The 27595-nt window shown below is 46.0% G+C and overlaps 1 protein-coding gene across 1 annotated transcript in view; it reads left to right on the top strand.

Annotated features, from left to right (window-relative positions):
* The window catches only part of LOC136620531 (zinc finger protein 420-like), a 254703-nt gene that overhangs the window by 210832 nt on the left and 16276 nt on the right, over positions 1–27595 (top strand). The window contains exons 22-30 of the mRNA XM_066595378.1: positions 15042–15184; positions 15294–15461; positions 15544–15667; positions 15779–15876; positions 19144–19201; positions 23828–23970; positions 24082–24249; positions 24333–24456; positions 24570–24667. Of these exons, the coding sequence (XP_066451475.1) occupies positions 15042–15184; positions 15294–15461; positions 15544–15667; positions 15779–15876; positions 19144–19201; positions 23828–23970; positions 24082–24249; positions 24333–24456; positions 24570–24667 (1124 nt within the window). The remainder of the gene's footprint in view (positions 1–15041; positions 15185–15293; positions 15462–15543; positions 15668–15778; positions 15877–19143; positions 19202–23827; positions 23971–24081; positions 24250–24332; positions 24457–24569; positions 24668–27595) is intronic.

The following is a 27595-nucleotide window of genomic DNA, read 5'->3' as shown; positions in this document are numbered from 1 at the left end:
ATGGTACCAATAAAATCTACAGCTCGTCTCGCAAAAAATAAGCCCTCATAGAGCGCCGTGCATCAAAAAATAAAAAAGTTACGTGACTTTGAATGCAGCAATTTAGAATAGAAAAAAGATTTCCAAAAAAATGGTTTTTATTGCAGAAAAGTGGGAAAACCTAAAAAAAATGTTAGAATTTTGGTATTGTTGTAACCGTACCGGTCTGCAGAAAAAATGGAAAGTCTCATTTATGCTGCATGATTAACGGTGTAAAAAAAAAATAAAAAAATCTATGGCGGAATTGATGCGTTTTCTCTCTCTGCTATCATTAAAAAAAAAAAAATTTTACAATATAGTCTATGTACCCAAAATTGGCATCGATAAAAACTACAGTTCGCCACACAAAAAACAAGCCCTCATACGGCCGCGTCCACGGAAAAATAAAAAAGTTATGGCTTTTGAAAAATGGAGATGGAAAAATACCAAAAAAATCGCTTGGTCCTCAACGCCAAAATAGGCCGTGTCATGAAGGGGTTAAATACCTGCGGATGTCATTTTTTCCCGGCATGCAACACGAGATGCTCCATTTTCTGCGGTTTCCTGCTTGGACGGCTTCCATTGAAATCAATGGAAGCCGTCTGTGCCGCGCATCTGCAGGAAAGCAGGGGATTAAAAAAAAAAAAAAAAACACGCCACTTCCACTGTGCAGAAGGAAGAAGATCCGGCCCCAACGGAGAAGACCCCACGGCAGCCGGACAGGTGAGTAATGTCTTTTTAGGCCTTGTGGTTGCGGGGATGCGTGGAAACCGCTGCGGGATTCCGCACTTGTAAACCGTGTGTGCCCGCGGACACGAGGCCTTAGTCAGTCAGCGGTTTATCTGCCGGTATAAACAGGCTGCATGAGCCAACAATGTCATTTATCTCCCCGTGTGAAAGGAGCCGGCGGCTGCTCACATCTGCGCTGCCGATTACAGTATGGGAGCAGAATCCCCTGGATGAACCAAACTGCTGGACGGACCCCATAGACTATAATGTACGGCTTTATCGTATGTCATTACACGCCGGATCTGCGCCGCACGCTCTGAACGGAGCCTCCAATGCCGGTGTGAACAGAGCCTCATAGAGATGTGCTTCACCAGCCTGCGGTCATCTACTCTACTACTAGGGGAAGGTAATGAGGAGACTGACAACAAGGAGAACCGAGGGGAGGAGTCTACTTACTCATCTCACTGTGTGCTGGAGGTAAACTAACCTGTCTGCTCTAGTGACTGCAGGACCTGTGGTGATGTCATGGTCATGTGATCTGCACTTAACACTGTGGAGATGCCACGTCTCTATCATGTGACCAGTGAGAGCTGAAAGGTCCTTTAGCTACCAACATTACACCATCCATCCCATGTACATAACTGGTCACATGACTGTGACATCACCAAAGGTCCTGTAGCCACTAAGATTTAGCCAATCATCACAAAGTTCCAGTAGGCACTAGTCTGCTCCGCTGCAGGTCAGTGCTGGGCGGGGTGCCTGTGACTTGTAGTCCGCCTGTTTTGTTTCTTTATTTACCAGCAGGCGGTTTTTCTGTCAGTGTAATTCAGTGAGTTTAAGGCCTTGTAATGGAAAATATTTGATTATAGACAATTAATATAAATATATAGTATGAATTTAAACTCCGCAGTAGCAGACACCATCGAATACAGCGAATACAACTTGTCCAATTTCTGTATATACCGAGAGACATATGTCAAGATGAGATCAGACTATCAAGAAAGTTCCACATTTTGGTTTAGAAGCTCTACCAAGAATGTCAAGATATAACTAAGAGGCAGCGCTGATGCCTTTATTAACCGATAGAATAATGTAATAACAAAAAGTTGTGCGCTCCGTAAGCGAAGTCAGCCTCCAACCACAGGCCAATAAGCGGCACATTTAATTACAGCGTTCTGTTTCTGCTCTACTTGTAATACAGCATGCTGAGGGGTAGGGGTAGGCCTATAGGACGTGGACGCGGAGGCCCAAGTCAGGGTGTGGGCACAGGCCGAGTTCCTGGTCCAGGTGTATCGCAGCCGACTGCTGCGGGATTAGGAGAGAGGTAAGTTTCTGGTGTCCCCAGATTCATCTCACGATTAATGGTTCCACGTGGTAGACCTTTATTAGAAACTGAGCAGTGTGAGCAGGTCCTGTCGTGGATGGCAGAAAGTGCATCCAGCAATCTATCGACCACCCAGTCTTCTACGCCGTCCACTGCTGCAACTCTGAATCCTCTGGCTGCTGCTCCTCCTTCCTCCCAGCCTCCTCACTCCATTAAAATGACACATTCTGAGGAGCAGGCAGACTCCCAGGAACTGTTCTCGGGCCCCTGCCCAGAATGGGCAGCAATGGTTCCTCTCCCACTGGAGGAGTTTGTCGTGACCGATTCCCAACCTTTGGAAAGTTCCCAGGGTCCGCGGGATGAGGCTGGGGACTTCCGGCAACTGTCTCAAGAGCTTTCAGTGGGTGAGGAGGACGATGACGATGAGACACAGTTGTCTATCAGTGAGGTAGTAGTAATTTCAGTAAGTCCGAGGGAGGAGCGCACAGAGGATTCGGAGGAAGAGCAGCTGGACGATGAGGTGACCGACCCCACCTGGCTTGCTAAGCCTACTGAGGACAGGTCTTCAGAGGGGGAGGCAAGTGCAGCAGCAGGGCAGGTTGGAAGAGGCAGTGCGGTGGCTAGGGGTAGAGGCAGGGCCAGACCGAATAATCCACCAACTGTTTCCCAAAGCGCCCCCTCACGCCATGCCACCCTGCAGAGGCCGAGGTGCTCAAAGGTTTGGCAGTTTTGAGTGCAGACAACTGACGAACTCTGGTGTGCAAGGTTTGTCGCGCCAAGATCAGCGGGGGAGCCACCACCACCAGCACGCGCAAGCATATGATGGCCAAGCACCCCACAAGGTGGGACGAAGGCCGTTCACCGCCTCCGGTTTGCACCACTGCCTCTCCCCCTGTGCCCCAACCTGCCACTGAGATCCAACCCCCCTCTCAGGACACAGGCACGACCGTCTCCCGGCCTGCACCCACACCCTCACCTCCGCTGTGCTCGGCCCCATCCAGCAATGTCTCTCAGCGCAGCGTCCAGCCGTCGCTAGCGCAACTGTTTGAGCGCAAGCACAAGTACGCCGCCACGCACCCTCACACTCAAGCGTTAAACGTGCACATAGCCAAATTGATCAGCCTGGAGATGCTGCCGTATAGGCTTGTGGAAACGGAGGCTTTCAAAAACAAGATGGCGGCGGCGGCCCCGCGCTACTCGGTTCCCAGTCACCACTACTTTTCCCGATGTGCCGTCCCAGCCCTGCACGACCACGTCTCCCGCAACATTGTACGCGCCCTCACCAACGCGGTTACTGCCAAGGTCCACTTAACAACGGGCATGTGGACAAGCACAGGCGGGCAGGACCACTATATGTCCTTGACGGCACATTGGGTGAATTTAGTGGGGGCTGGGACCGAGTCAGAGCCTGGGACCGCTCACGTCCTACCCACCCCCAGAATTGCAGGCCCCAGCTCGGTGCTGGTATCTGAGGCGGTGTATGCTTCCTCCACTAAACCACCCTCCTCCTCCTACGCAACCTCTGTCTCGCAATCAAGATGTGTCAGCAGCAGCACGTCGCCAGCAGTCAGTGTCGCGCGGCGTGGCAGCACAGCAGTGGGCAAGCGTCAGCAGGCCGTGCTGAAACTACTCAGCTTAGGAGAGAAGAGGCCTACGGCCCACAAACTGCTGCAGGGTCTGACAGAGCAGACCGACTGCTGGCTTTCGCCGCTGAGCCTCCAACCGGGCATGGTCACGTGTGACAACGGCCGCAACCTGGTGGCGGCTCTGCAGCTCGGAAGCCTCACACACGTGCCATGTCTGGCCCACGTCTTTAATTTGGTGGTTCAGCGGCTTCTGAAAAGCTACCCACGCTTGTCAAACCTGCTCGGAAAGGTGCGCCGGCTCAGCGCACATTTCCGCAAGTCCAAGACGGACGCTGCCACCCTGCGGACCTTGCAACATCGGTTTAATCTGCCAGTGCACCGACTGCTGTGCGACGTGCCCACACGGTGGAACTCTATGCTCCACATGTTGGCCAGGCTCTATGAGCAGCGTAGAGCTATAGTGGAATACCAACTCCAACATGGGCGGCGTAGTGGGAGTCAGCCTCCTCAATTCTTTACAGAAGAGTGGGCCTGGTTGGCAGACATCTGCCAGGTCCTTGGAAACTTTGAGGAGTCTACCCAGATGGTGAGCGGGGATGCTGCAATCATTAGTGTCACTATTCCTCTGCTATGCCTCTTGAGAAGTTCCCTGCAAAGCATAAAGACAGATGCTTTGCGCTCGGAAATAGAGGCGGGGGAAGACAGTATGTCGCTGGATAGTCAGAGCACCCTCATGTCTATATCTGAGCACGTTGAGGAGGAGGAGGGGGAGGAGCAGGAGGAGGAGGGAGAAGAGACAGCTTGGCCCACTGCTGAGGGTACCAATGCTGCTTGCCTGTCATTCTTTCCGCGTGTATGGCCTGAGGAGGAGGAGGAGTATCCTGAAAGTGATCTTCCTAGTGAGGACAGCCATGTGTTGCATACAGGTACCCTGGCACACATGGCTGACTTCATGTTAGGATGCCTTTCTCGTGACCCTCACGTTACACGCATTCTGGCCACTACGGATTACTGGGTGTACACACTGCTCGACCCACGGTATAAGGAGAACCTTTCCACTCTCATACCCGAAGAGGAAAGGGGTTCGAGAGTGATGCTATACCACAGGACCCTGGCGGACAAACTGATGGTAAAATTCCCATCCGACAGCGCTAGTGGTAGGAGGCGCAGTTCCGAGGGCCAGGTAGCAGGGGAGGCGCGCAGATCAGGCAGCATGTACAGCGCAAGCAGGGGAACACTCTCCAAGGCCGTTGCCAGCTTTATGGCTCCCCAGCAAGACTGTATCACTGCTCCCCAGTCAAGGCTGAGTCGGCGGGAGCACTGTAAAAGGATGGTGAGGGAGTACGTAGCCGATCGCACGACCGTCCTCCGTGACGCCTCTGCTCCCTACAACTACTGGGTGTCGAAGTTGAACACGTGGCCTGAACTCGCGCTGTATGCCCTGGAGGTGCTTGCTTGTCCTGCGGCTAGCGTCTTGTCAGAGAGGGTGTTTAGTGCGGCTGGGGGAATCATCACGGATAAGCGTACCCGCCTGTCAACTGACAGTGCCGACAGGCTTACACTCATAAAGATGAACAAAGCCTGGATTTCCCCAGACTTCTCTTCTCCACCAGCGGACAGCAGCGGTACCTAAACAATACGTAGGCTGCACCCGCGGATGGAAGCATTGTTCTCTATCACCATCAAAAACGTGGACCTTTTAGCTTTATCAATCTGTGTATTATATTCATCCTCCTCCTCCTGAAACCTCACGTAATCACGCCGAACGGCAATTTTTTTTAGGCCCACAAGGCTCAGTCATATTACTTTTGTAAACAATGTTTATACGTTTCAATTCTCATTAAAGCGTTGAAACTTGCACCTGAACCAATTTTTATTTTAACTGGGCTGCCTCCAGGCCTAGTTACAATTAAGCCACAGTAACCAAAGCGATTAATGGGTTTCACCTGCCCTCCTGGTTGGGCATGGGCAATTTTTCTGAAGTACATTAGTACTGTTGGTACACCAATTTTTTTGGGCCCTCGCCTATAGTGTAATCCTAGTAATTTTTATGGGCTTCGCCTGCACTCATGCTACAGCAAGGTGTGTGGGGTTGACCTACACTTTTGCTACATAAATGTAACTGGGGCCTTGTCTATACTGCAACTACTGAAATGTGAAAGAGACTGTTATCTCCCTAAACTGCTGCAACGGGAATGTTACTGTGGCCTGTCTTGACTACTACTACTACTGAAATGGAACTAAGACTGTGCTCCCCCTATACTGCTGCTAGTGATATGTTACTGGGGCCTGTCCCTAATGCTACCGCTGAAATGTTGCTAATTCTGGGCTCTGACTATACCACTGCAAATGCTATGTCACTGTGGTGTGGAAACAGAGGCTTCCCAAAGACATGATGGTGGCGAGGCCATTTCCCACACACGCGGTTACTGTTAAGGTACATATTACCAGTCTGATTGGGGCATGCACTGCGGGCCGAAGCCCACCTGTATTGTATGTGACGTTAGCTCTGCTGAGCAGGGCACTGCAATGGGATACATTTATGTACCGCCGATGGGTTCCAGGGAGCCACCCATGCTGTGGGTCCACAGGGACGTCACATTAGGGATTTGTACCTGCCAGTGTCTATGTATTAAAAACCCCGGTCAGACTGGGGCATGCAGTGTGGGCCGAAGCCCACCTGCATTTAATCTGACGTTACCTCAGCTGTGCTGGGCAATGCAATGGGATTTGTTTATGTACCACCGGTGGCTTCCTGGGACCCACCTATGCTGTCGGTCCACACGGAGTTGTAACTGCATGTGTCTACTTATAAAGAACCCCAGTCTGACTGGGGCATGCTGTGTGGGCCGAAGCCCACCTGCATTTAATCTGATGTTACCTCAGCTGTGCTGGGCAATGCAATGGGATTTATTTATGTACCGCCGGTGGCTTCCTGGGACCCACCTATGCTGTCGGTCTACACGGATTTGTAACTGCATGTCTCTACTTATAAAGAACCCCAGTCTGACTGGGGCAGGCAGTGTGGGTTGAAGCCCACCTGCATTTAATCTGACGTTACCTCAGCTGTGCTGGGCAATGCAATGGGATTTGTTTATGTACCACCGGTGGCTTCCTGGGACCCACCTATGCTGTCGGTCCACACGGAGTTGTAACTGCATGTGTCTACTTATAAAGAACCCCAGTCTGACTGGGGCATGCTGTGTGGGCCGAAGCCCACCTGCATTTAATCTGATGTTACCTCAGCTGTGCTGGGCAATGCAATGGGATTTATTTATGTACCGCCGGTGGCTTCCTGGGACCCACCTATGCTGTCGGTCCACACGGAGTTGTAACTGCATGTGTCTACTTATAAAGAACCCCAGTCTGACTGGGGCAGGCAGTGTGGGCCGAAGCCCACCTGCATTTAATCTGACGTTACCTCAGCTGTGCTGGGCAATGCAATAGGATTTATTTATGTACTGCCGGTGGCTTCCTGGGACCCACCCATGCTGTCGGTCCACACGGAGTTGTAACTGCATGTGTCTACTTATAAAGAACCCCAGTCTGACTGGGGCATGCAGTGTGGGCCGAAGCCCATCTGCATTTAATCTGACGTTACCTCAGCTGTGCTGGGCAATGCAATGGGATTTATTTATGTACCGCCGGTGGCTTCCTGGGACCCACCTATGCTGTCGGTCTACACGGAGTTGTAACTGCATGTGTCTACTTCTAAAGAACCCCAGTCTGACTGGGGCATGCAGTGTGGGCCGAAGCCCACCTGCATTTAATCTGACGTTACCTCAGCTGTGCTGGGCACTGCAATGGGATTTGTTTATGTACCGCCGGTGGGTTCCAGGGAGCCACCCATACTGTGGGTGCACACGGAATTCCCATTGCGGAGTTGTACCTGCCTGTGACTATTTATAAAAAACCCCGGTCTGACTGGGGCATGCAGTGTGGGCTGAAGCCCACCTGTATTTAATCTGACGTTAGCTCTACTATCCGGGGCACTGCATTGGGACAAACTACAGGAGAAATACAGCGCTAATGAGACGTGCACAGCTATGCTAGCATTGGAGTCCGCTGTAGGCCCGTGATTGCTGAGGTTTTGTGCAGAGGCCTATGTCCTGGGTGCAGTGAAAGTCTGCTTCCTGCCTAGGATTGCTGAAGCTGTGGGCCGAGGCCTATGAAGTGGCAGCGGTGTGTCCCGCAGGCAGTGATTTGGAAGTGGAAAAAAGTGGAGAGCGCCACAGGTGGATCCAATCCACACAAAATACGCTGTGTGGATGCGGTCACAAAGTGTCTTTTCCTCAGTGCTCCAATCCTTCAATATAAAGGAGAGCTGCAGATACAGGCTGGGGGGTCTAGAAGAAGAGCTCCCCCAGATATAATAAAGAAAGAGAGAAAAAACAAACCGTCAGAAAAAAGAGATCCGCGCTCACAGGTAAAGTGCACTGAGGACAAATTCACGTGTAGACAGTGGTGAAATGAAACACTTACTTGGAAGGAGGGGGGTATGATGTACAGATGCCCCCTCCTCAGAGTGTCCACCACAAGGTATAGAGCTGAGCTCCAAGTAGCAAGATGATTCTCCAGTTGTTGAAATCAAATAAAACTTTTAATACGGCAACGCGTTTCGGTGCAGAATAAGGCACCTTTCTCAAGCCATTAACATATAAAACCAATATACAATGCAGATATTTATACACAATTAAGAAAAGACATACCCTTCCCATGTTCATCTGTGCTGTGTGTCCAGCGTTCCCCAGGCTGGGCGTGCACTGATGACGTCAGCGGCACCATGTGATTTGGTGACCGTACTTTATATGTAGTGATAAAGTGTCTAGGATGAGACTTAATTTGAGCTAAATCACGCTAATGTCAGAGGGTGAAGTGAAGTTTCTAGTAATGTTTAAGTGCAATAATCTAGTTGCCGGACGGAGGGGGAGGAGCCTAATGATGCGTTCTGCATCATAGAGTTGCGTGCTGTTATTAATATAATCACGCCGGCACGGCTTAAATCCCGAAGGATGGGGAGAAGCCCGATGACGCGTCCTGCTAACCTGAACAGTGCGCTGTTATTAACAAACTGCCGCTGGCATGGTCCGGTTGCCGGGCGGTGGAGGAGGGGCCCGATGACGTAATCTGCGTCATTGGGTCACATGATGTGATGCCGCCGGTATAGAGAGGATGCCGGGTGGTGACGGGAAAGTCTCCTGACGCGTAACGCGTCATGGTGTCGGATGGTGTAACCCTTAGACTGCCGGTGATGTAATACAACTTGCTGGCAGTGGAAGGGGGAAAGAAGGGGGGGGGGGAAGAAGAGAGGGGAGGGAGAGGGAGCTTTACGTCAAGGGCCATAGCAGCCATAAAATGGAAGTGACCCCAAAAAGAGGAGCCACCATAGCTGTACTGTTATTAAGGCAGTGCCAAAAAGCCAGGAAAAGGGGGGGCAGATATAATACCATGAATAATAATGATAATAGTATAATGTTAGGACATTTACCTACACTCAAAATGAAAAAAATGAAAGTTATAAGGACTGAAAAATGTAAAGTAAAAAATGAGAAATAAATCTACCTATTGTGTGTCATCAATTCTCTCTAAAAATAAAAATAAAAAGTGAGGGCGCTAAATACTTTAGATGTTTTAAAATACAGGTGTTTGACATGATGGTGCATCATGCATAATGATGTTAGGTGCTGCAGCGTACAAGGGCCTGACATAATGATGTGTCATTTTTGCGTCATCCCTAACATATAATACCATGCTGTATTTTAAATTAGCGGGGGAACTTATGGTTGCCTCAGGCTACCCTCATACATTCAAAGTCAAGAGACAATGTGGCATAATGGCTGCTATTGTATAGCCACTCACATAAATGGTTGCAGAGTCTATTACAATGACAACTTCTATGTATTTATACAAGAATGGGCATATATGTATATAAATAATGATAATACAGGAAGAAAAAAAAAAAAAAAAATTTTAATAAATAAAGTAAACCGGTTAATTAGCCAGGCAGTATATACAGTAGTAGGTAAATAAATACTCTGTCCGGGAATAAGTAATTAATGTACAAATATATATCACATGTAACATAATAACACATAATCTAAAAATACAAAAAATAACTAAAAATGTATAAAAACTATTAAGAGTGCCCTAAAAGAGAGGCTCTACCCACTGGTTAGATTTTCTCTAAAACTTCATTAAGGACGTTTGGTGTTAATGTCTTTAATTTGAAGATCCAATACATTTCTCTGGTTTTTAAGTGTATGGCTGAACCTCTCTTAGTCTTCTCTAGCGGTGTAACTTTAAGCCCTGCGGGGTCTTTGTCATGTTTTTCTAGGAAATGTCTTGAGACGCTATGCTTCAAAAAGCCATTGAGGATGTTAATGCGATGTTTATTCAAGCGGATACGTAGAGGATTAATAGTACGGCCTATGTACCTAAGACCACAAGGGCATTCGAGGAGATATATAATGTAAGAACTGTTACAATTCAAGAATGAATTGATCTTATATGAGGGTTTATCTGAATCAATTGAAATTTCTCTTCTCGCATGTGTGATGGAATGACAGCATTTACATTTGGAATGGCCACATTTATATGAGCCCTTCAGAGAGTTCATATTTAGAAATTTCGATTTTTCAACCTTAGTTTTCCTTTTTCTAAATGGACAAGACGGGGCTACCATGTTTTTTACAGTCCTGTTTCTCCGGAAGGTGATACAGGGATTAGTTGGAAGAATTTTCTGAAGAAAGGGATCTTCTTTCAGAAGATTCCAATGTTTATATAGAATCTTCCGTATACAGCTATGTTGACTATTATATTTGGTGATGAATCTAATCGTTTTACTCTCTTTCTCATCACCTTTCCCTTCCCTTATTCAGATAAACCCTCATATAAGATCAATTCATTCTTGAATTGTAACAGTTCTTACATTATATATCTCCTCGAATGCCCTTGTGGTCTTAGGTACATAGGCCGTACTATTAATCCTCTACGTATCCGCTTGAATAAACATCGCAGTAACATCCTCAATGGCTTTTTGAAGCATAGCGTCTCAAGACATTTCCTAGAAAAACATGACAAAGACCCCGCAGGGCTTAAAGTTACACCGCTAGAGAAGACTAAGAGAGGTTCAGCCATACACTTAAAAACCAGAGAAATGTATTGGATCTTCAAATTAAAGACATTAACACCAAACGTCCTTAATGAAGTTTTAGAGAAAATCTAACCAGTGGGTAGAGCCTCTCTTTTAGGGCACTCTTAATAGTTTTTATACATTTTTAGTTATTTTTTGTATTTTTAGATTATGTGTTATTATGTTACATGTGATATATATTTGTACATTAATTACTTATTCCCGGACAGAGTATTTATTTACCTACTACTGTATATACTGCCTGGCTAATTAACCGGTTTACTTTATTTATTAAAATTTTTTTTTTTTTTTTTTTTTCCTGTATTATCATTATTTATATACATATATGCCCATTCTTGTATAAATACATAGAAGTTGTCATTGTAATAGACTCTGCAACCATTTATGTGAGTGGCTATACAATAGCAGCCATTATGCCACATTGTCTCTTGACTTTGAATGTATGAGGGTAGCCTGAGGCAACCATAAGTTCCCCCGCTAATTTAAAATACAGCATGGTATTATATGTTAGGGATGACGCAAAAATGACACATCATTATGTCAGGCCCTTGTACGCTGCAGCACCTAACATCATTATGCATGATGCACCATCATGTCAAACACCTGTATTTTAAAACATCTAAAGTATTTAGCGCCCTCACTTTTTATTTTTATTTTTAGAGAGAATTGATGACACACAATAGGTAGATTTATTTCTCATTTTTTACTTTACATTTTTCAGTCCTTATAACTTTCATTTTTTTCTTTTTGAGTGTAGGTAAATGTCCTAACATTATACTATTATCATTATTATTCATGGTATTATATCTGCCCCCCCTTTTCCTGGCTTTTTGGCACTGCCTTAATAACAGTACAGCTATGGTGGCTCCTCTTTTTGGGGTCACTTCCATTTTATGGCTGCTATGGCCCTTGACGTAAAGCTCCCTCTCCCTCCCCTCTCTTCTTCCCCCCCCCCCCCCCCCCCTTCTTTCCCCCTTCCACTGCCAGCAAGTTGTATTACATCACCGGCAGTCTAAGGGTTACACCATCCGACACCATGACGCGTTACGCGTCAGGAGACTTTCCCGTCACCACCCGGCATCCTCTCTATACCGGCGGCATCACATCATGTGACCCAATGACGCAGATTACGTCATCGGGCCCCTCCTCCACCGCCCGGCAACCGGACCATGCCAGCGGCAGTTTGTTAATAACAGCGCACTGTTCAGGTTAGCAGGACGCGTCATCGGGCTTCTCCCCATCCTTCGGGATTTAAGCCGTGCCGGCGTGATTATATTAATAACAGCACGCAACTCTATGATGCAGAACGCATCATTAGGCTCCTCCCCCTCCGTCCGGCAACTAGATTATTGCACTTAAACATTACTAGAAACTTCACTTCACCCTCTGACATTAGCGTGATTTAGCTCAAATTAAGTCTCATCCTAGACACTTTATCACTACATATAAAGTACGGTCACCAAATCACATGGTGCCGCTGACGTCATCAGTGCACGCCCAGCCTGGGGAACGCTGGACACACAGCACAGATGAACATGGGAAGGGTATGTCTTTTCTTAATTGTGTATAAATATCTGCATTGTATATTGGTTTTATATGTTAATGGCTTGAGAAAGGTGCCTTATTCTGCACCGAAACGCGTTGCCGTATTAAAAGTTTTATTTGATTTCAACAACTGGAGAATCATCTTGCTACTTGGAGCTCAGCTCTATACCTTGTGGTGGACACTCTGAGGAGGGGGCATCTGTACATCATACCCCCCTCCTTCCAAGTAAGTGTTTCATTTCACCACTGTCTACACGTGAATTTGTCCTCAGTGCACTTTACCTGTGAGCGCGGATCTCTTTTTTCTGCAGGCAGTGATTGTCCTTTGTTGGAGGTAGTGTGGTGCTTAGCTAAGGTATGCCTTGCTAATGAGGGATTTTCAGAAGTAAAAATTGTTGGGGGGGGCACTCTTGCCGCTATTGTGGCTTAACAGTGGGACCTGGGAACTTGAGATGCAGCCCAACATGTAGCTCCTCACCTGCCCTATCCGTTTCTGTGTCGTTCCCATCACTTTCTTGAATTTCCCAGATTTTCACAAATGAAAGCCTTAGCGAGCATCGGCGATATACAAAAATGCTCGAGTCGCCCACTGAATTCAATGGGGTTCGTTACTCGAAACGAACCCTCGAGCATCGCGGAAAGTTCGACTCGAGCAACGAGCACCCGAGCACTTTGGTGCTCGCTCATCTCTATTAATTGTCCAATGATGTTGTGACACCCCGATGTAAGGGGGTTATAAATACAGATGCCTGATACCCATCAGGTGGAAATTCTTCGCTGAACCTATAACTGTGTGGGCTCTGTCATTCAATTCCTCAGTCATATGACATCACAGGTCATATGACGTCATTCACTAGGGTACACCAGACTGTCCCTAAACGGCCATACATTTTTTTGCTTTAACAGCCTCATTGCAGACAAGGCAAATTTAATTGCAGATCCAGCGCATGTCACCAGCGTGGACGATCCGCTGCTCAATTTGCCCATGGATGTGCGTGGAGATTCCACTCCACACACACAAGCGGATTTTTTTTTGCGGACACAATTTCCGTAAATAAAATCACAGCGTGCTCTATTTTAGAGCGGGGTACGTGTGGACAGCTTACAAATCAATGGAAGCCATCTTATACGCGGCAATTAATCACCGCAGGAGCTGCGTCATCATCTACGGCGCGGGGAAAATCTGTAGTGCGCCTGTGCGACGCTGACACATCTGCAATACAGAGTAGACAAAGAGGGTCGCCGACAGCGGGCACGGGCGGATCCCCTGTGGGATTCCCCACAAGCCGTATGCATGAAGCCTTAGGCTCTTGGTTTATTATAGTTACATAGATGTCAACCAAGGAGAGTTCTTCACAGGGCGACAGTGCAGCAGCAGGTTGGGGGAAAATGGGAGTGGCCTTTCCCTGGGGTGTGGCTTAAATTAAAGGGCAAGGCTAACATATTCAGAAATTTTATATTAAGGGGGTTTTCCAGGCAGCACTGGCGGTCAGTGCCAGAATACATTGCGGTCAGAGTGGAAGCTGCTGCTCTGACCCCTGTGTAGTGGCCTCATCTGACCAGGCCACTGGGAAGTAGAAGCCGGGAAGCGCTCACAGTGGGAAGCCTTCGGAGGAGGTGAAGGAAGCGCCGCATTGTATGAAATCAGTTGCCAGTACTCGGCTGATTTCCAATCAAAATCCGCACCAGTGGTACACATTTTACCTTCTTTTTGGATGCAGAAATGCTGCAGAATTTGCGGCGGAAACTTCTGCTGTGGACATTTTGCAGCATTTCCGCCACATATAAACATACCCTAAGTCAGTTTGAGGTATGCTGCCACAAGCAGAGTGGCCTCAGTAGTAATATTGTCCCCTATAACAGTCCCAGAAGTAATAGTGACCACCCTGCAGTCACCTCAGTAGTAATACTGTCCCACACAGAAGCCAAAGTAGTAATAGTAGTGACCCCCACAGTGGTCTCAGTAGTCATAGTGTCCCATTTACTGGCCCCAGTAGTAATCGTGACCCCTGCAGTGGTGTCATTAGTCATAGTGTCCCCTATATCGACCCCAGTAGTACTAGTGTCCCCTGCAGTGGCCCCACTAGTAATGGTCAACCAGAGAAAAAGAGTGCATAAAATATGCACAAAAAAATTTGATAACCAGCGTCTAAATGGTTAATGCAGTTCATGTTGTACACTGGTATGTGGACAGGCTCATATTCTCTCTATATCCTGTCACGGTTTAGGAATGTCTAGAGATAACGGTTTCTAATCCTCCACTGCTAGGACAGTTTGTACAGAACTAAGTTTTTATTCCTGGGAATTACGTGTTTGGAGTGACACGCCTTGAGGTGTTAAGTAACAGATGTTAAACCGTTAGCACCCAGAGCCAATCATGAGTTCTTATGATTACAGGGGGCATGTATTTCTGACCATTCGTAAGTGAACATATATACGTTGTCTGCTTTGTAATAAACTGAGAAGAGCTTCATTGTCGGATGATACAGGCCGTGTCATGTGTCGGGGATCTGTGTACACACTTCTCATATAATTTGGACCAGGCAATGAAACACTATAAAATCCCTCTGATGATTTCCCTAACAATAATGTATATACTGTGTGGCTCTGTACTCACTATATAGCAGGGGCGGCTGATTAATATATACCAGATTATTGATCAGAATATTATATAACACTCCTTCAGGTTCCTTAGGCACAAGACTCTCACAGATAAAGACAATGGTCCTTTTCATCAATGACCCACCAAGGATGGAGAAGGACAGAGACCACATGGCTGCCCGGATATTAGACCTCACCCTGGAGATCATCTACTGGATAACTGGGGAGGTGAGAGCTTCACATGATGTCACTGTTATCTCTAGTAATAAATGGGAATGACGGGAAAGGTGAAGGATTTTTAGCCTCCATGTAGTGATCAGTGTCTCACCATCCACAGGATTACACGGTAGTGAAGAAGTGGTCTGGTGAGTTTGTGACTCCCCGTGTGTCAGGAGGACAGAGCCGGACCCAGAGCCCCATCACCGAGCCTTCACCTCATTCACTGATACATGAGCAGAAGATCCTAGAACTTACCCACAGGATCACTGAGCTGCTGACTGGAGAGGTGAGCGCTGCTGGGAATGGGGGCATTATATAATACAGCCAAGGGAGAAGTCTGGAGGATGACGGTATATTGTGTGTGTCAGGTTCCTATAAGGTGTCAGGACGTCACTGTCTATTTCTCCATGGAGGAGTGGGAGTATTTAGAAGGACACAAGGATCTGTACAAGGATGTCATGATGGAGGATCAGCAGCCCCTCACATCACTGGGTAAGAGGAGACCTTAATTTATTGTATGGGACAGTTTTGAGGGTCGGCTAGTCTCGCCATCATCCATTCATCAGATATATAATGTATTCAGTTTCTGGTTATTTCCTATAGATGGATCCAGTCAGAGAAATCCCGCAGAGAGATGTCCCAGTCCTCTATATTCCCAGGATTGTCCAGAGGAAGAGGAATATGTCCTACTGGATCATCAGGTAGATGAAGCTGAGATTTCTGTAAATCCTCTACAGACTGATGTAATGAAGCTTTTCATCAATCTTCTCCGGCAGCAGTGTAGTATACTGTGTGCTCTATGTCATGTGGTTATTGTGGGCTGTTAGCGATAGCGGGTGTAAATGGTTTCTAGTTTTTTAAGGCCTCTATCACACGGGTAACTATGATATCGCAGCAATGTTCTGTGCGATATCGCTGTTTTCTGGTGGTGATAACCGCGTGACTTTGTAGCGCTCTTTTGCCAGGATTTTTGGTGGCCTTTAAATGTAAGCTCCACCCCGAAAATGAGCCATGGCTGCATAAAAAAAAAAAACAATATGTCGCATAACAGCCACTGTCCACTCCGCTGCATTTCTCCTCGCAGGTCCCCAACACACTTGCTTGTAGTTTTCAACAAGCGCTTCCTGGTCAGGGGTTCGAAAACCCCTCCTCCAGGAAACACTAGCTGTTATTGTTTCTCGAGTGCCGTGGCTCAGCCAATCACTGCAGAACTCAATGAACCAATCACAGCCATCGAACTGAATGACCGTAGACAGCTGGTTAGAATTGTCCGTGCAAAGGGTCACACAAATCTTGCAGAAATCACATCCACATTCAATGCAGGAGACCCCACACACATATCTTATAGGTCAATGCAGCATTCTTTAGCTTCCATTGGACATGGTAGCAGAAGACAACACTGGAGACATTACCTCATCTGGATACTTGAGGTTGCTAGTTGGACCCTAAAAGACTGGCAACATGGGGCATTGTCCAATGAGTCATGGTACCAGTTGTTTCGGGCTCATGGTAGGGTTCATGTGTTCCAAAGACCCCTTGAACTCCAGTTGTCAGCAAGGCACTGTGCAGGCTAGTGGTTGTTCTATGCTGCTGTGGGGCTGTTTTCATGGTATGGGTTGGATCCACTGATCTGCCTAAACATATTTACCAGTGCCTGCTATGTTCACTGCTTAGTGACCATTTGCAGCCCATCATGGTCTACATGGACCCCTACAATGATGTGATATGACAGCCAGATAATGCATTATGCCTTCGGACACGAGTTGTCCAAAATTGGTTCGCAGAGCATTCTGGAGAGTTCCTACGAATGGTGTGGCCTGCACATTCACAATGGTGTGGCCTGACATGAGCCCAATCAAGAATTTATGGGATGTGGTGGAGAGATCCATTTGCAACAGAGATCCTCTTGTGAAATCGATGCCAGTCCAGTTACTACACTTCACAAGGCTATAGGGCATCTTACATGATATTAACTCCTATCTCATGACTTTTGGCACAACAGTGTAGGTTAGTTTTCATTTCCTTAAGTGGATATTCTAACTTCTCCTGGATGAGAATTTATATATTTTATTAACTGGTAGTTCCACATCCCAGTAGCCCAGGGGGGGGGGGGGGGGGTATCGCTCAAGTTTCCATGCTGGTGAAATAGTTCTTTTCTTTTTTTTTTCTTTTTTTTTACTCAATTGAGACACATATCCAGCATCATAACCATGCTTCAGACATCTTTAACAACTCTAAGGTCTAATAGCTGGACTAGTGCATATGTTGATACAGCATGAAGCAATCTTTGACTGCCGATCAGCAGAGGTTTAGGTGGACACAGTCCCAATATATAATTTTCTCATTGTATAAACTATCAACCAGAGACTAATAAAAGAAGCAAAAAAGAAACAATAAAAGATAGGAGCAAGATAATATGTAGGAATAATAAAAAAGAGAAACAAAAACAAACCAAAAAAGGTTAAAAAAAAAACTGGACCTGCTGCAACCACAGACCTATGTATTGTCTCCTCTCATGTCATAAAAATCAAACAATATGTGTCTGTTTTCCAAAGTTATTATCAACACATTTATGTGTATAGAACAGACCCGCGGCTACACATCGGAGATTTAGCAGAGAATGTAGAGACCCCCCTCCCTCCCGCGCTAAGTTCATTTAAGTATTTGTCAATAGTTGGACCTCTCCAGGTCTAGGGATTTCACGGGTTGTGTACACAAAGGTCAAAAATTTCGCTCCATCTCTAAAATTAATAAAGATTTATCAGCAGGTCAATGATATGGATGTGGCTTCTCATCTGATAATTATGCAGTAGCCATCCATGTTAGTGGCACCCCAAGAGTCATGGCCATCATGACCATCACTTTCTTCCACGGTCTCCAGTGGTATTCATCTATGGGGGTTTAAACTGTCCTTCTACATTGTGCTCTCATTGGTACAGCCTCCCTTCTCCAGTTTGTCAACAGTCCTGAGCAATATCAATTGTTAGGGCAGCAATGGGGATCAACGTGGTCCAGACTGTGTGTTATGGCTCTCGACTCCCGTGGGTCTCAGCAGTTGGCTGCAGGGTGCTTGGTGTTCGTGGACCATGTGAGCCCCCTCTGCCGACTCTTACCTCCAATTCCAGTCAGTGCAGCCGCGATGCTCCTGCGATGCTTGGGGTCGCGTCTTTATGCACTGCTACGCCACGGCAGATCAATGTCCGTGTCGCGGGCGTCCAGGGTGGGAGCAACAGGCAAGCGGAGGTCGCCGGAGGTCTTTGCCACCAGAGGTAGCCCGGGAGGTGGGGTGGCCGAAACTTCAGTCCACGGCTCCGGAACCAGCCAGACCGTGCTTGGGGAGTGGTGTGGAGATGGCAAATTTGACCAGAATGGTAAGCGGGGTCCTTCCGATGGTAGAGTGGCTCCATGGTCCTCTTCAACCCCTTCGGGCCGCTGTAAGGGCTACGCCACGTATGTGGCAGCCGGAAATTTAGGTCACGGCTTTCCACTCTGCTAGGCCCCAGCGGGACGGTGGCTGTGCCATGGGGTTCTGGATCAGGGCGTCGCATTTAGATGGGGTCTTATTGGGATCCTCCGCCGCTGAAGAAGTCCTGGAAAGTGATGTATCCTGGTCCTCACGGCCTCTGCTGTTTTCTGTGCCTCCATGGATCCTCCACAGGCGGTGAGTGTGATCCTCCACAGGCGGCTTCCCCAAGACAAGTAGGGGGGATATCAATCACCTACAGGTGCTTCAGGGCACCGAAGGAGTCCCAATGTCTCTGGGGCCAGGAGTCAGCACAGAAGCTCAGTAAGACACGTCCTGCTCCTTCGGTGTCCAGGAGAGACGTCCGTGGTAAAGTGTTTTCATTTGATTGTGGTCCACAGTTTCATTTAGTTGAGGCTGGGGAGTACCGATAGTGCACAGTACTGATGGACATAAGATAAATTAGGGGTCTTTCTTCTCACCTCTTTTTGTGGGATTCTTGCAGGAAAGTTCTGAAGTAACAATGAGTGGACTCGATAAACCCATATCAGTGTCGGTGAACGGTAAGAGCCTTTCATAAATCTTGTTTGAATGTATTCTATTAATGGGAAGCTCAGAATATCATCTTCCACCTGATCATTACTATTACCCATTTAGTGCCTCAACCTGTGTTATATGGACCCCATGGGGTACACACCATGTCTTCAGGCGACACTTGCACTGTCTGCAGGCTGTGAATTTATTGGGAAGGCAGTTTTATTAGAATACAGACTGCAGACTTTCAAACAAGAGGAGAAGTAGTTGGTGAGCGGAGTGTGATTGTGGTATTTCTAAGGCCCTTTACTCATAATTCTTCCATTCTCCTAATCTATAGATGATCTATTCTCGATTATAGTTGATTGGTGCGGATCTGTCCACTTGGGATCTTTTCTGATCACCTGACTAAAGAGGCCATTGACATCGCATTCATTCATCACATGGCCTGAGAGCAGCTCCATCCCATTCTAGTGAATGGGACGAAGCAGCTATACCAGGCACAGCCACTATACAGCTGATTCCTCCCTAATCAACTATTAGTGACCAATCCTGAGGATGGGCCATCAATAGTTTAGTGCCGGAAAGCCCCATTTAATATGTAATATTATACGCACAGGATATGCCAGAAGTGTCTGATAGATATGATCACAGGGCTAAAGGGGCTGTCACATTACCCGGTTAGATGATACACCCACGGCTGGCTTCCCATCCTTCTAGTTGGGTGTTACCATAAGTAAGATTGAAGTGAATGGGCATTATTGAAATAGTGTAGCACAGCTACTATGCTATTTCCATTGCATGGGAGTTATTGAAACAGTATTATGCTCTGTGCTACACGGTTTGGTATCAAGAACATCTTAAAGAGGGAAAAACAATTAGTTTTTGTTAACCACCTGCTAAAATGAACAGAATATAGAAAAAGTGATTAAAGGGGTTATCCATTTACCAGACAACTCCTATTCAATAGGCCTAGCTGCATTGAAATAATAAACTGAAATATACATACCCCTGAATGGCCATCAGGATAGGTCATCAATAGTTGATTGGCCGGGGTCCATCGCTCAGGACCCTGACCGATTAGCTGAGCGAGCGCATGCTGTCAGTGCTGCAAATACACAGAGGTCGGAGCGGAAGCCTCCTCGCTGACCTCTGTGTAGTGGCCGATGCTTTCAACTGCAGGCATGCTGTGGCTGCAGTTACAAGCGCTGACCACTATATGGAGGTCGGTGTGGAGGCTTCCACTCCAACCTCTGTGTATTTGCAGAGCTGACAGCATGTGCCCGCTCAGCTAATCAGTCGGGGTCCTGAGCGATGGACCTCAGCCAATCAACAATTTTTTTAAATTTTTTTTTAAACATTCTTTCTTTATTAGTCAACACTTAGGTACATTACATTGTGATTATAGCATGCAGGAAAATGAACGCTTAACAATACGAGTTTCTGTTTCTGATTTTACAGCTTAAATAACATGTAACTCACACGTTGAACACATTTTTTCTGTATAAAGAAGTTATAAGAGCACTTAACCACATGTATTATATTTTCGGATTCTTTTTAATCAAGAAGTGCCCTAGGGTAGAGAGTGGGACGAGGGTAAAGTTTTTGGGCACATAGACCCTAATTTGTTTGATAATGGGAAACCTCAACGCCTGGTGGGATTAATTAAGGAGGAGTCCAAGTCTGGAGACCTGCAGGGACCGACCCATCCTACAGGGGGTTGTAAATACTCGTTATAAACAGATAATGGCTGCAGGTAATCTAAATGCATCAGCTACAATAAACTTCAAGTGAATAAGGAACTGACCTACTCCCATTGGTCCCTAACCGCTATTTTAGTGGTTGCAACTAGTAATAGTGTCTCCCTCAGTCCTCCCAATAGTAACAGTGGCCCCAGTAATAATAATAATAAATAATAATAATCTTTATTTGTATAGCGCCAACTTATTCCGCAGCGCTTTCAGGCATGGATAAATGCAAAACAAAACAACAATTGCAACAATTACAATGTGAGATACATTGGGTTAGACACAAATGGGTTGAGGGTGGTACAGGAGGTGCAGGGGGTGGGGAACACAGGCAATAGGAAATTTTATGTACAGATCATTTATCAGAAGGCAAACAGGGTGGAGCACCATAGGAAGGGCAAGGGACTAGGTCAGGAGATTTGGTATGCTTCCCTGAAGAGGTGCGTTTTTAAGGCACGTCTGAAATTTCGTGCATCGGGAATTGTCCGGATGCCTTGGGGTAGAGTGTTCCAGAGGATGGGTGCTGCTCTGGTGAAGTCCTGTAGGCGAGCATGAGAGGTTTGTATTACAGGGGTGTTTAGTCTGAGAGTGTTATCCGATCGGAGTGAGCGCGTTGGGTGGTATACTGACAGTAGGGAGGCGATGTACTGATAGTGCCCTTTAAAATGTGCTCAATAGTAACAGTGGCCCCAATAGTAACAGTGCCCCCAATTATAACAGTGCCCCAGAAGTGGTCCCAATAGTAACAGTGCTCCCAGTAATGTCCTCAATAGCAACAATCCTCCGAGTGTTGGCCTCAATAGTAATAATGCCCCAATAGTAACCGTGCCCACCAGTTATAATAGTGCCCCCAGAAGTGGTCCCAATAGTAACAGTGCTCCAGTAGTTGCCCCCTCCTTTTGCCCCAATCACACAAGCATTCGATTTGTGCGCCCGTTCACACATTTTTACGGTGTGGCAAATGAATGTAAAAATGCCTACGCTCATTGAAAAGAGCCCTGAGGAAGCACTAATACTATTGGGGGCACTTAGAAGGGCATTAGGATAGCAGGAGAATTGGAAGAGTCTGCAGAGATGAGTTGTGGCTGGAAGAAGTCTTCATGTCAGTTTGGACTAAAATAGAAAAGAACAGCAAAAGCTGACTATTGCAGTCAGAGAAGACATCACCTATGATCACTGGAGGTAACTGCACTGTAATCACCATCACTGTGCATCTGACTATTATAACTATTATATGGTTACTGCCTTATTTAGAGGAATTCGAGAGCTGAGTCACTGTATCTGAGGCCGACATGATATAGTTTTATAGAAATTATATAAAAAAGTGAAAGGCCCAACCTGACTCGCTATTAATTCTCTCACTTCCCGATGACGTACAAACATGAAATTTGGCAGGAGCATTCTTTAGGTCCTAAATAGGAAAAGTAAAGGGGTGACAACTTGATTATTCAATGCTAATTGCAAAAGTAAGTGCACCTTTATGTAATGTACCAAATCTAATTCTCTAACTTCCTGGTGCCGTACAAAGTTGAATTTAGGCACAGCCATTCTATAGCTGCTATATAGGAAAAGTAAAGGGGTCTCAACTTGATTATTCAATTCTAAGTGCAAAAGTAAGTGCAAAAGTGCAATTCTAAGTGCAAAAGTGCAAAAGCTGCTGCTCTGACCCCTGTGTAGTGGCCTCATCTGACCAGGCCACTGGGAAGTAGAAGCCGGGAAGCGCTCACAGTGGGAAGCCTTCGGAGGAGGTGAAGGAAGCGCTGCATTGTAAGAAATCTGTTGCCAGTACTCGGCTGATTTCCAATCAAAATCCGCACCAGTGGTACACGTTTTACCTTCTTTTTGGATGCAGAAATGCTGCAGAATTTGCGGCGGAAACTTCTGCTGTGGACATTTTGCAGCATTTTCGCCACATATAAACATACCCTAAGTCAGTTTGAGGTATGCTGCCACAAGCAGAGTGGCCTCAGTAGTAATAATGTCCCCTATAAGAGTCCCAGAAATAATAGTGACCACCCTGCAGTCACCTCAGTAGTAATACTGTCCCACACAGAAGCCACAGTAGTAATAGTAGTGACCCCCACAGTGGTCTCAGTAGTAATAGTGTCCCATTTACTGGCCCCAGTAGTAATCGTGACCCCTGCAGTGGTGTCATTAGTCATAGTGTCCCCTATATCGACCCCAGTAGTACTAGTGTCCCCTCCAGTGGCCCCACTAGTAATGGTCAACCAGAGAAAAAGAGTGCATAAAATATGTACAAAAAAATTGATAACCAGCGTCTAAATGGTTAATGCAGTTCATGTTGTACACTGGTATGTGGACAGGCTCATATTCTCTCTATATCCTGTCACGGTTTAGGAATGTCTAGAGATAACGGTTTCTAATCCTCCACTGCTAGGACAGTTTGTACAGAACTAAGTTTCTATTCCTGGGAATTACGTGTTTAGAGTGACACGCCTTGAGGTGTTAAGTAACAGATGTTAAACCGTTAGCACCCAGAGCCAATCATGAGTTCTTATGATTACAGGGGGCATGTATTTCTGACCATTCGTAAGTGAACATATGTACATTGTCTGCTTTGAAATAAACTCAGAAGAGCTTCATTGTCGGATGATACAGGCCGTGTCATGTGTCGGGGATCTGTGTACACACTTCTCATATAATTTGGACCAGGCAATGAAACACTATAAAATCCCTCTGATGATTTCCATAACAATAATGTATATACTGTGTGGCTCTGTACTCACTATATAGCAGGGGCGGCTGATTAATATATACCAGATTATTGATCATAATATTATATAACACTCCTTTATAGCTAAATCACCTCCATTGTATGCTGTCACTAATCCTCTATAATCCCCTAGTAATAAGACCCTTCATGGAAGATGCTCTTGTCCCCTTCAGGTTCCTTAGGCACAAGACTCTCACAGATAAAGACGATGGTCCTTTCCATCAATGACCCACCAAGGATGGAGAAGGACAGAGAGCACATGGCTGCCCGAATATTAGACCTCACCCTGGAGATTATCTACTGGATAACTGGGAAGGTGAGAGCTTCACAGGATGTCACTCTTCTCTCTAGTAATAAACAGGGGAATGACGGGAAAGGTGAAGGATTCTTAGCCTCCATGTAGTGATCAGTGTCTCACCATCCACAGGATTACACGGTAGTGAAGAAGTGGTCTGGTGAGTGTGTGACCCCTCGTGTGTCAGGAGGACGGAGCCGGACCCAGAGCCCCATCACTGAGCATTCACCTCATTCACTGATACATGAGCAGAAGATCCTAGAACTTACGCATAGGATCACTAAGCTGCTGACTGGAGAGGTGAGCGCTGTTGGGAATGGGGGGCATTATATAATACAGCCAAGAAAGGAGTCTGAAGGATGACTGTATATTGTGTGTGTCAGGTTCCTATAAGGTGTCAGGACGTCACTGTCTATTTCTCCATGGAGGAGTGGGAGTATTTAGAAGGACACAAGGATCTGTACAAGGACGTCATGATGGAGGATCATCAGCCCCTCACATCACCGGGTAAGAGGAGACCTTCATTGATTATAGAGGACCGTTTTGAGGGTCGGCTAGTCTTGCCATCATCTGATCATCAGATATATAATGTATTTAGTCTCTCTGGTTATTTCCTATAGATGGATCCAGTCAGAGAAATCCCCCAGAGAGATGTCCCAGTCCTCTATATTCCCAGGATTGTCCAGAGGAAGAGGAACATGTCCCACTGGATCATCAGGTAGATGAAGCTGAGATTTCTGTAAATCCTCTACAGACAGATGTAATGAAGCTTTCTACTAATCTTCTCCGGCAGCAGTGTAGTATACTGTGTGCTCTCTGTCATCTGGTTATTGTGGGCTCTCAGTGATAGCAGCTGCAAATGGTTTCTAGTGTTTTAAGGCCCTACACACATATCTTATAGGTTAATGCAGCGTTCTTTAGCTTCCATTGGAAATGGTAGCAGAAGACAACACTGGAGAGAGTACCTCATCTGGTTTCTTGAGGTTGCTAGATGGACCCTAAAGGACTGGCAACATGTGGCATTGTCCAATGAGTCATGGTACCAATTGTTTCGGGCTCATGGTAGGATCCATGTGTTGTATAGACCCCTTGAACTCCAGTTGTCAGCAAGGCACTGTGCAGGCTAGTGGTTGTTCTATGCTGCTGTGGGGCTGTTTTCATTGTAGGGGTTGGGTCCACTGATCTGCCTAAACATATTATTCACGAGTGCCTGCTATGTTTTACTGCTTAGTGACCATTTGCAGCCCATCATGGTCTACATGGACCCCCCACAATGATGTGACATTCCAGCCAGATAATGCACTATGTCTTTGGACACAAGTTGTCCAAAATTGGTTCGCAGAGCATTCTGAAGAGTTCCTAGGAATGACATGAGACTAGTCAAGCATTTATGGAATGTGGTGGAGAGATCCATTTACAACAGAGACCCAGCACCTACAAATGTCCTAGAGCTATGGGTAGCTATCCAGTCGGCACTCAATATTCCTTTACACCTTGACTGTCCACTTGTGAAATTGATGCCAATCTAGTTACTACACTTTACAAGGCTATAGGGCATCTTACAGGATATTGGTGCCTGTCTCAATGTTTTTGGCACGTCAGTGTAGGTTAGTTTCCATTTCCTTGAGTGGATATTCTTCCTTCTCCTGGATGAGAATGTATTTTTTTTAACTGGTAGGTCCACATCCCAGGACCATTTGGGGGGAAGTACCGTTCAAGTTTCCATTTTGGTGAAGTGTTTTAATTTTATTGTGGTCCACAGTTTCATTTAGTTGAGGCTGGGGAGCACTGATAGTGCACAGATGGACATAAGATAGTTCCACATACCACTGGGAGTATCGCTCAAGTTTCCATTGTGCTGAAATAGTTCTTTTTTTAAAATGTTTTTATTAATCAATTGAGACACATATCCAGCATCATAACCATGATTCAGACATCTTTAACAACTCTAAGGTCTAATAGCTGGACCAGTACATATGTTGATACAGCATGAAGCAATCTTTGACTGCCGATCAGCAGAGGTTTAGGTGGACACAGTCCCGATTATATAGTTTCTCATTTTATAAACTGTCAACCAGAGACTAATAAAAGAAGCAAAAAAGAAACAATAAAAAAATAGGAGCAAGATAATATGTAGGAATAATACAAAGGAGAAACAAAAGCAAAAAGAGTTAAAAAAAAAAAACCTGGACCTGCTACAAAAAAAGAAAAAATCAAATAATATGTGTCTGTTTTCCTAAGTTATTATCACCACATTTATACGTATGGAACAGACCCCCGGCTACATATCAGAACGTGTACAGACCCCTTCCCCCACACGGGAACAGCACGGCAAGTAAAACACCTTAAAGGGGGGGATTCCTCGATGCTATTTGTTCCTGGAACTAAGAAGTGTAATAGAAACAATTCCTTAGTCTTCCTCTTATTCTTCGCGGCAGCGGCTGGACAAAGCTCCCCCAAGTCACAAAGAAAGACTGCACCATTTTTTCTTTGAAAAGCGACGTTTCAGCCCAGTCCATTTGAAACAATTATGTTAGTTTGTCCAGGAACAGTTTAAAGGGAGGGGCTGTCGGCTGTATCCACATCTGCAAGATAGCCTTCAGTCCCGATGCCGCCACGAAGTGCTATAGCTTGCGGGCTCCTTTTGAGCAATGGTATCTTTTTGGGTCCAGATATTCCAAAATTGTGGACAGAAGTTCATCAAATGTACAGTGGTATACTCACAAATTAGAGACCAGAAAGTCTTGATCTGGGAACATGTTCATAAACTGTGGAATAAATTGGCATTTGGTGCTTTGCATTTAACCCTTTCCAATCCACTGTCTGACGTCTGAAGACATTATGATTTAAGGCTGTACAGCTCCGATGTTGGAAGACCTCCATCGGGGTTCTCTTACTGTATATTGCCAGCCTCTCTGCTGTCGGAGCCTATCCAACGTGTCACCTCATGCAGTACTGGCTTTAGCCAGCGTACAGCGCCATTGTATAACCGCAGAAAAAGAGTAAGCCCCGTGGGAAAACCAGGATACAAATTGGATTGGAAAGGGTTAAAACAATTTGAGGTGGGGTAGATTCCCATGTGATGCCCTCTTGCAGGGGTTAGATAAGACCTGTGGACGACCTGTAGTCTCATCTCCAGGAACTTGGACGAGGGCAAATATTTGTAAGCCAACAACACCGATTCCATGATCAATGGTCGTCCAGAGACCATTTTCCATCCGGTAGGTCAATATCATCCTGCTCCTAGACCGTCCTAGAAGTCCATGTGACACCTGTCTGTGTCCAGTCAATCTCCTGAGGTTGCGGCAAGAGTTCCTGGATATAGGGCCTAGCCTGTAAATATGAAAATAGCAGAACTCACAGCTCAGGGAACTTCTGTTTCATTTCCTCATGTGACAGAAGGTGTTTTTTTAGCAGTTTGTCTATCGAGTCAATCCCTCAAGCCCACCAATCTTTTTTTTGTAAACTCTTTTTATTGCATTTTCATAGATTACATACATGGGTGTACATTTCTATTTTCTCTATCTTTGCAGTGATAACTTATCCAAAGAAAATTTTTCAAATAAACTTATTTCCATACAACAAAAAGGTTTTTGTGCATATTCTGTTTTGTATTCTTGCTGATGGTTCGAAGTTATCTTATCCC

This window comes from Eleutherodactylus coqui, chromosome 3 (assembly GCF_035609145.1).
Source record: "Eleutherodactylus coqui strain aEleCoq1 chromosome 3, aEleCoq1.hap1, whole genome shotgun sequence".
Taxonomy (NCBI): domain Eukaryota; kingdom Metazoa; phylum Chordata; class Amphibia; order Anura; family Eleutherodactylidae; genus Eleutherodactylus; species Eleutherodactylus coqui.
Note: the sequence above shows the minus strand (reverse complement) of the source record. Positions and strands in the feature narration are given on the sequence as shown.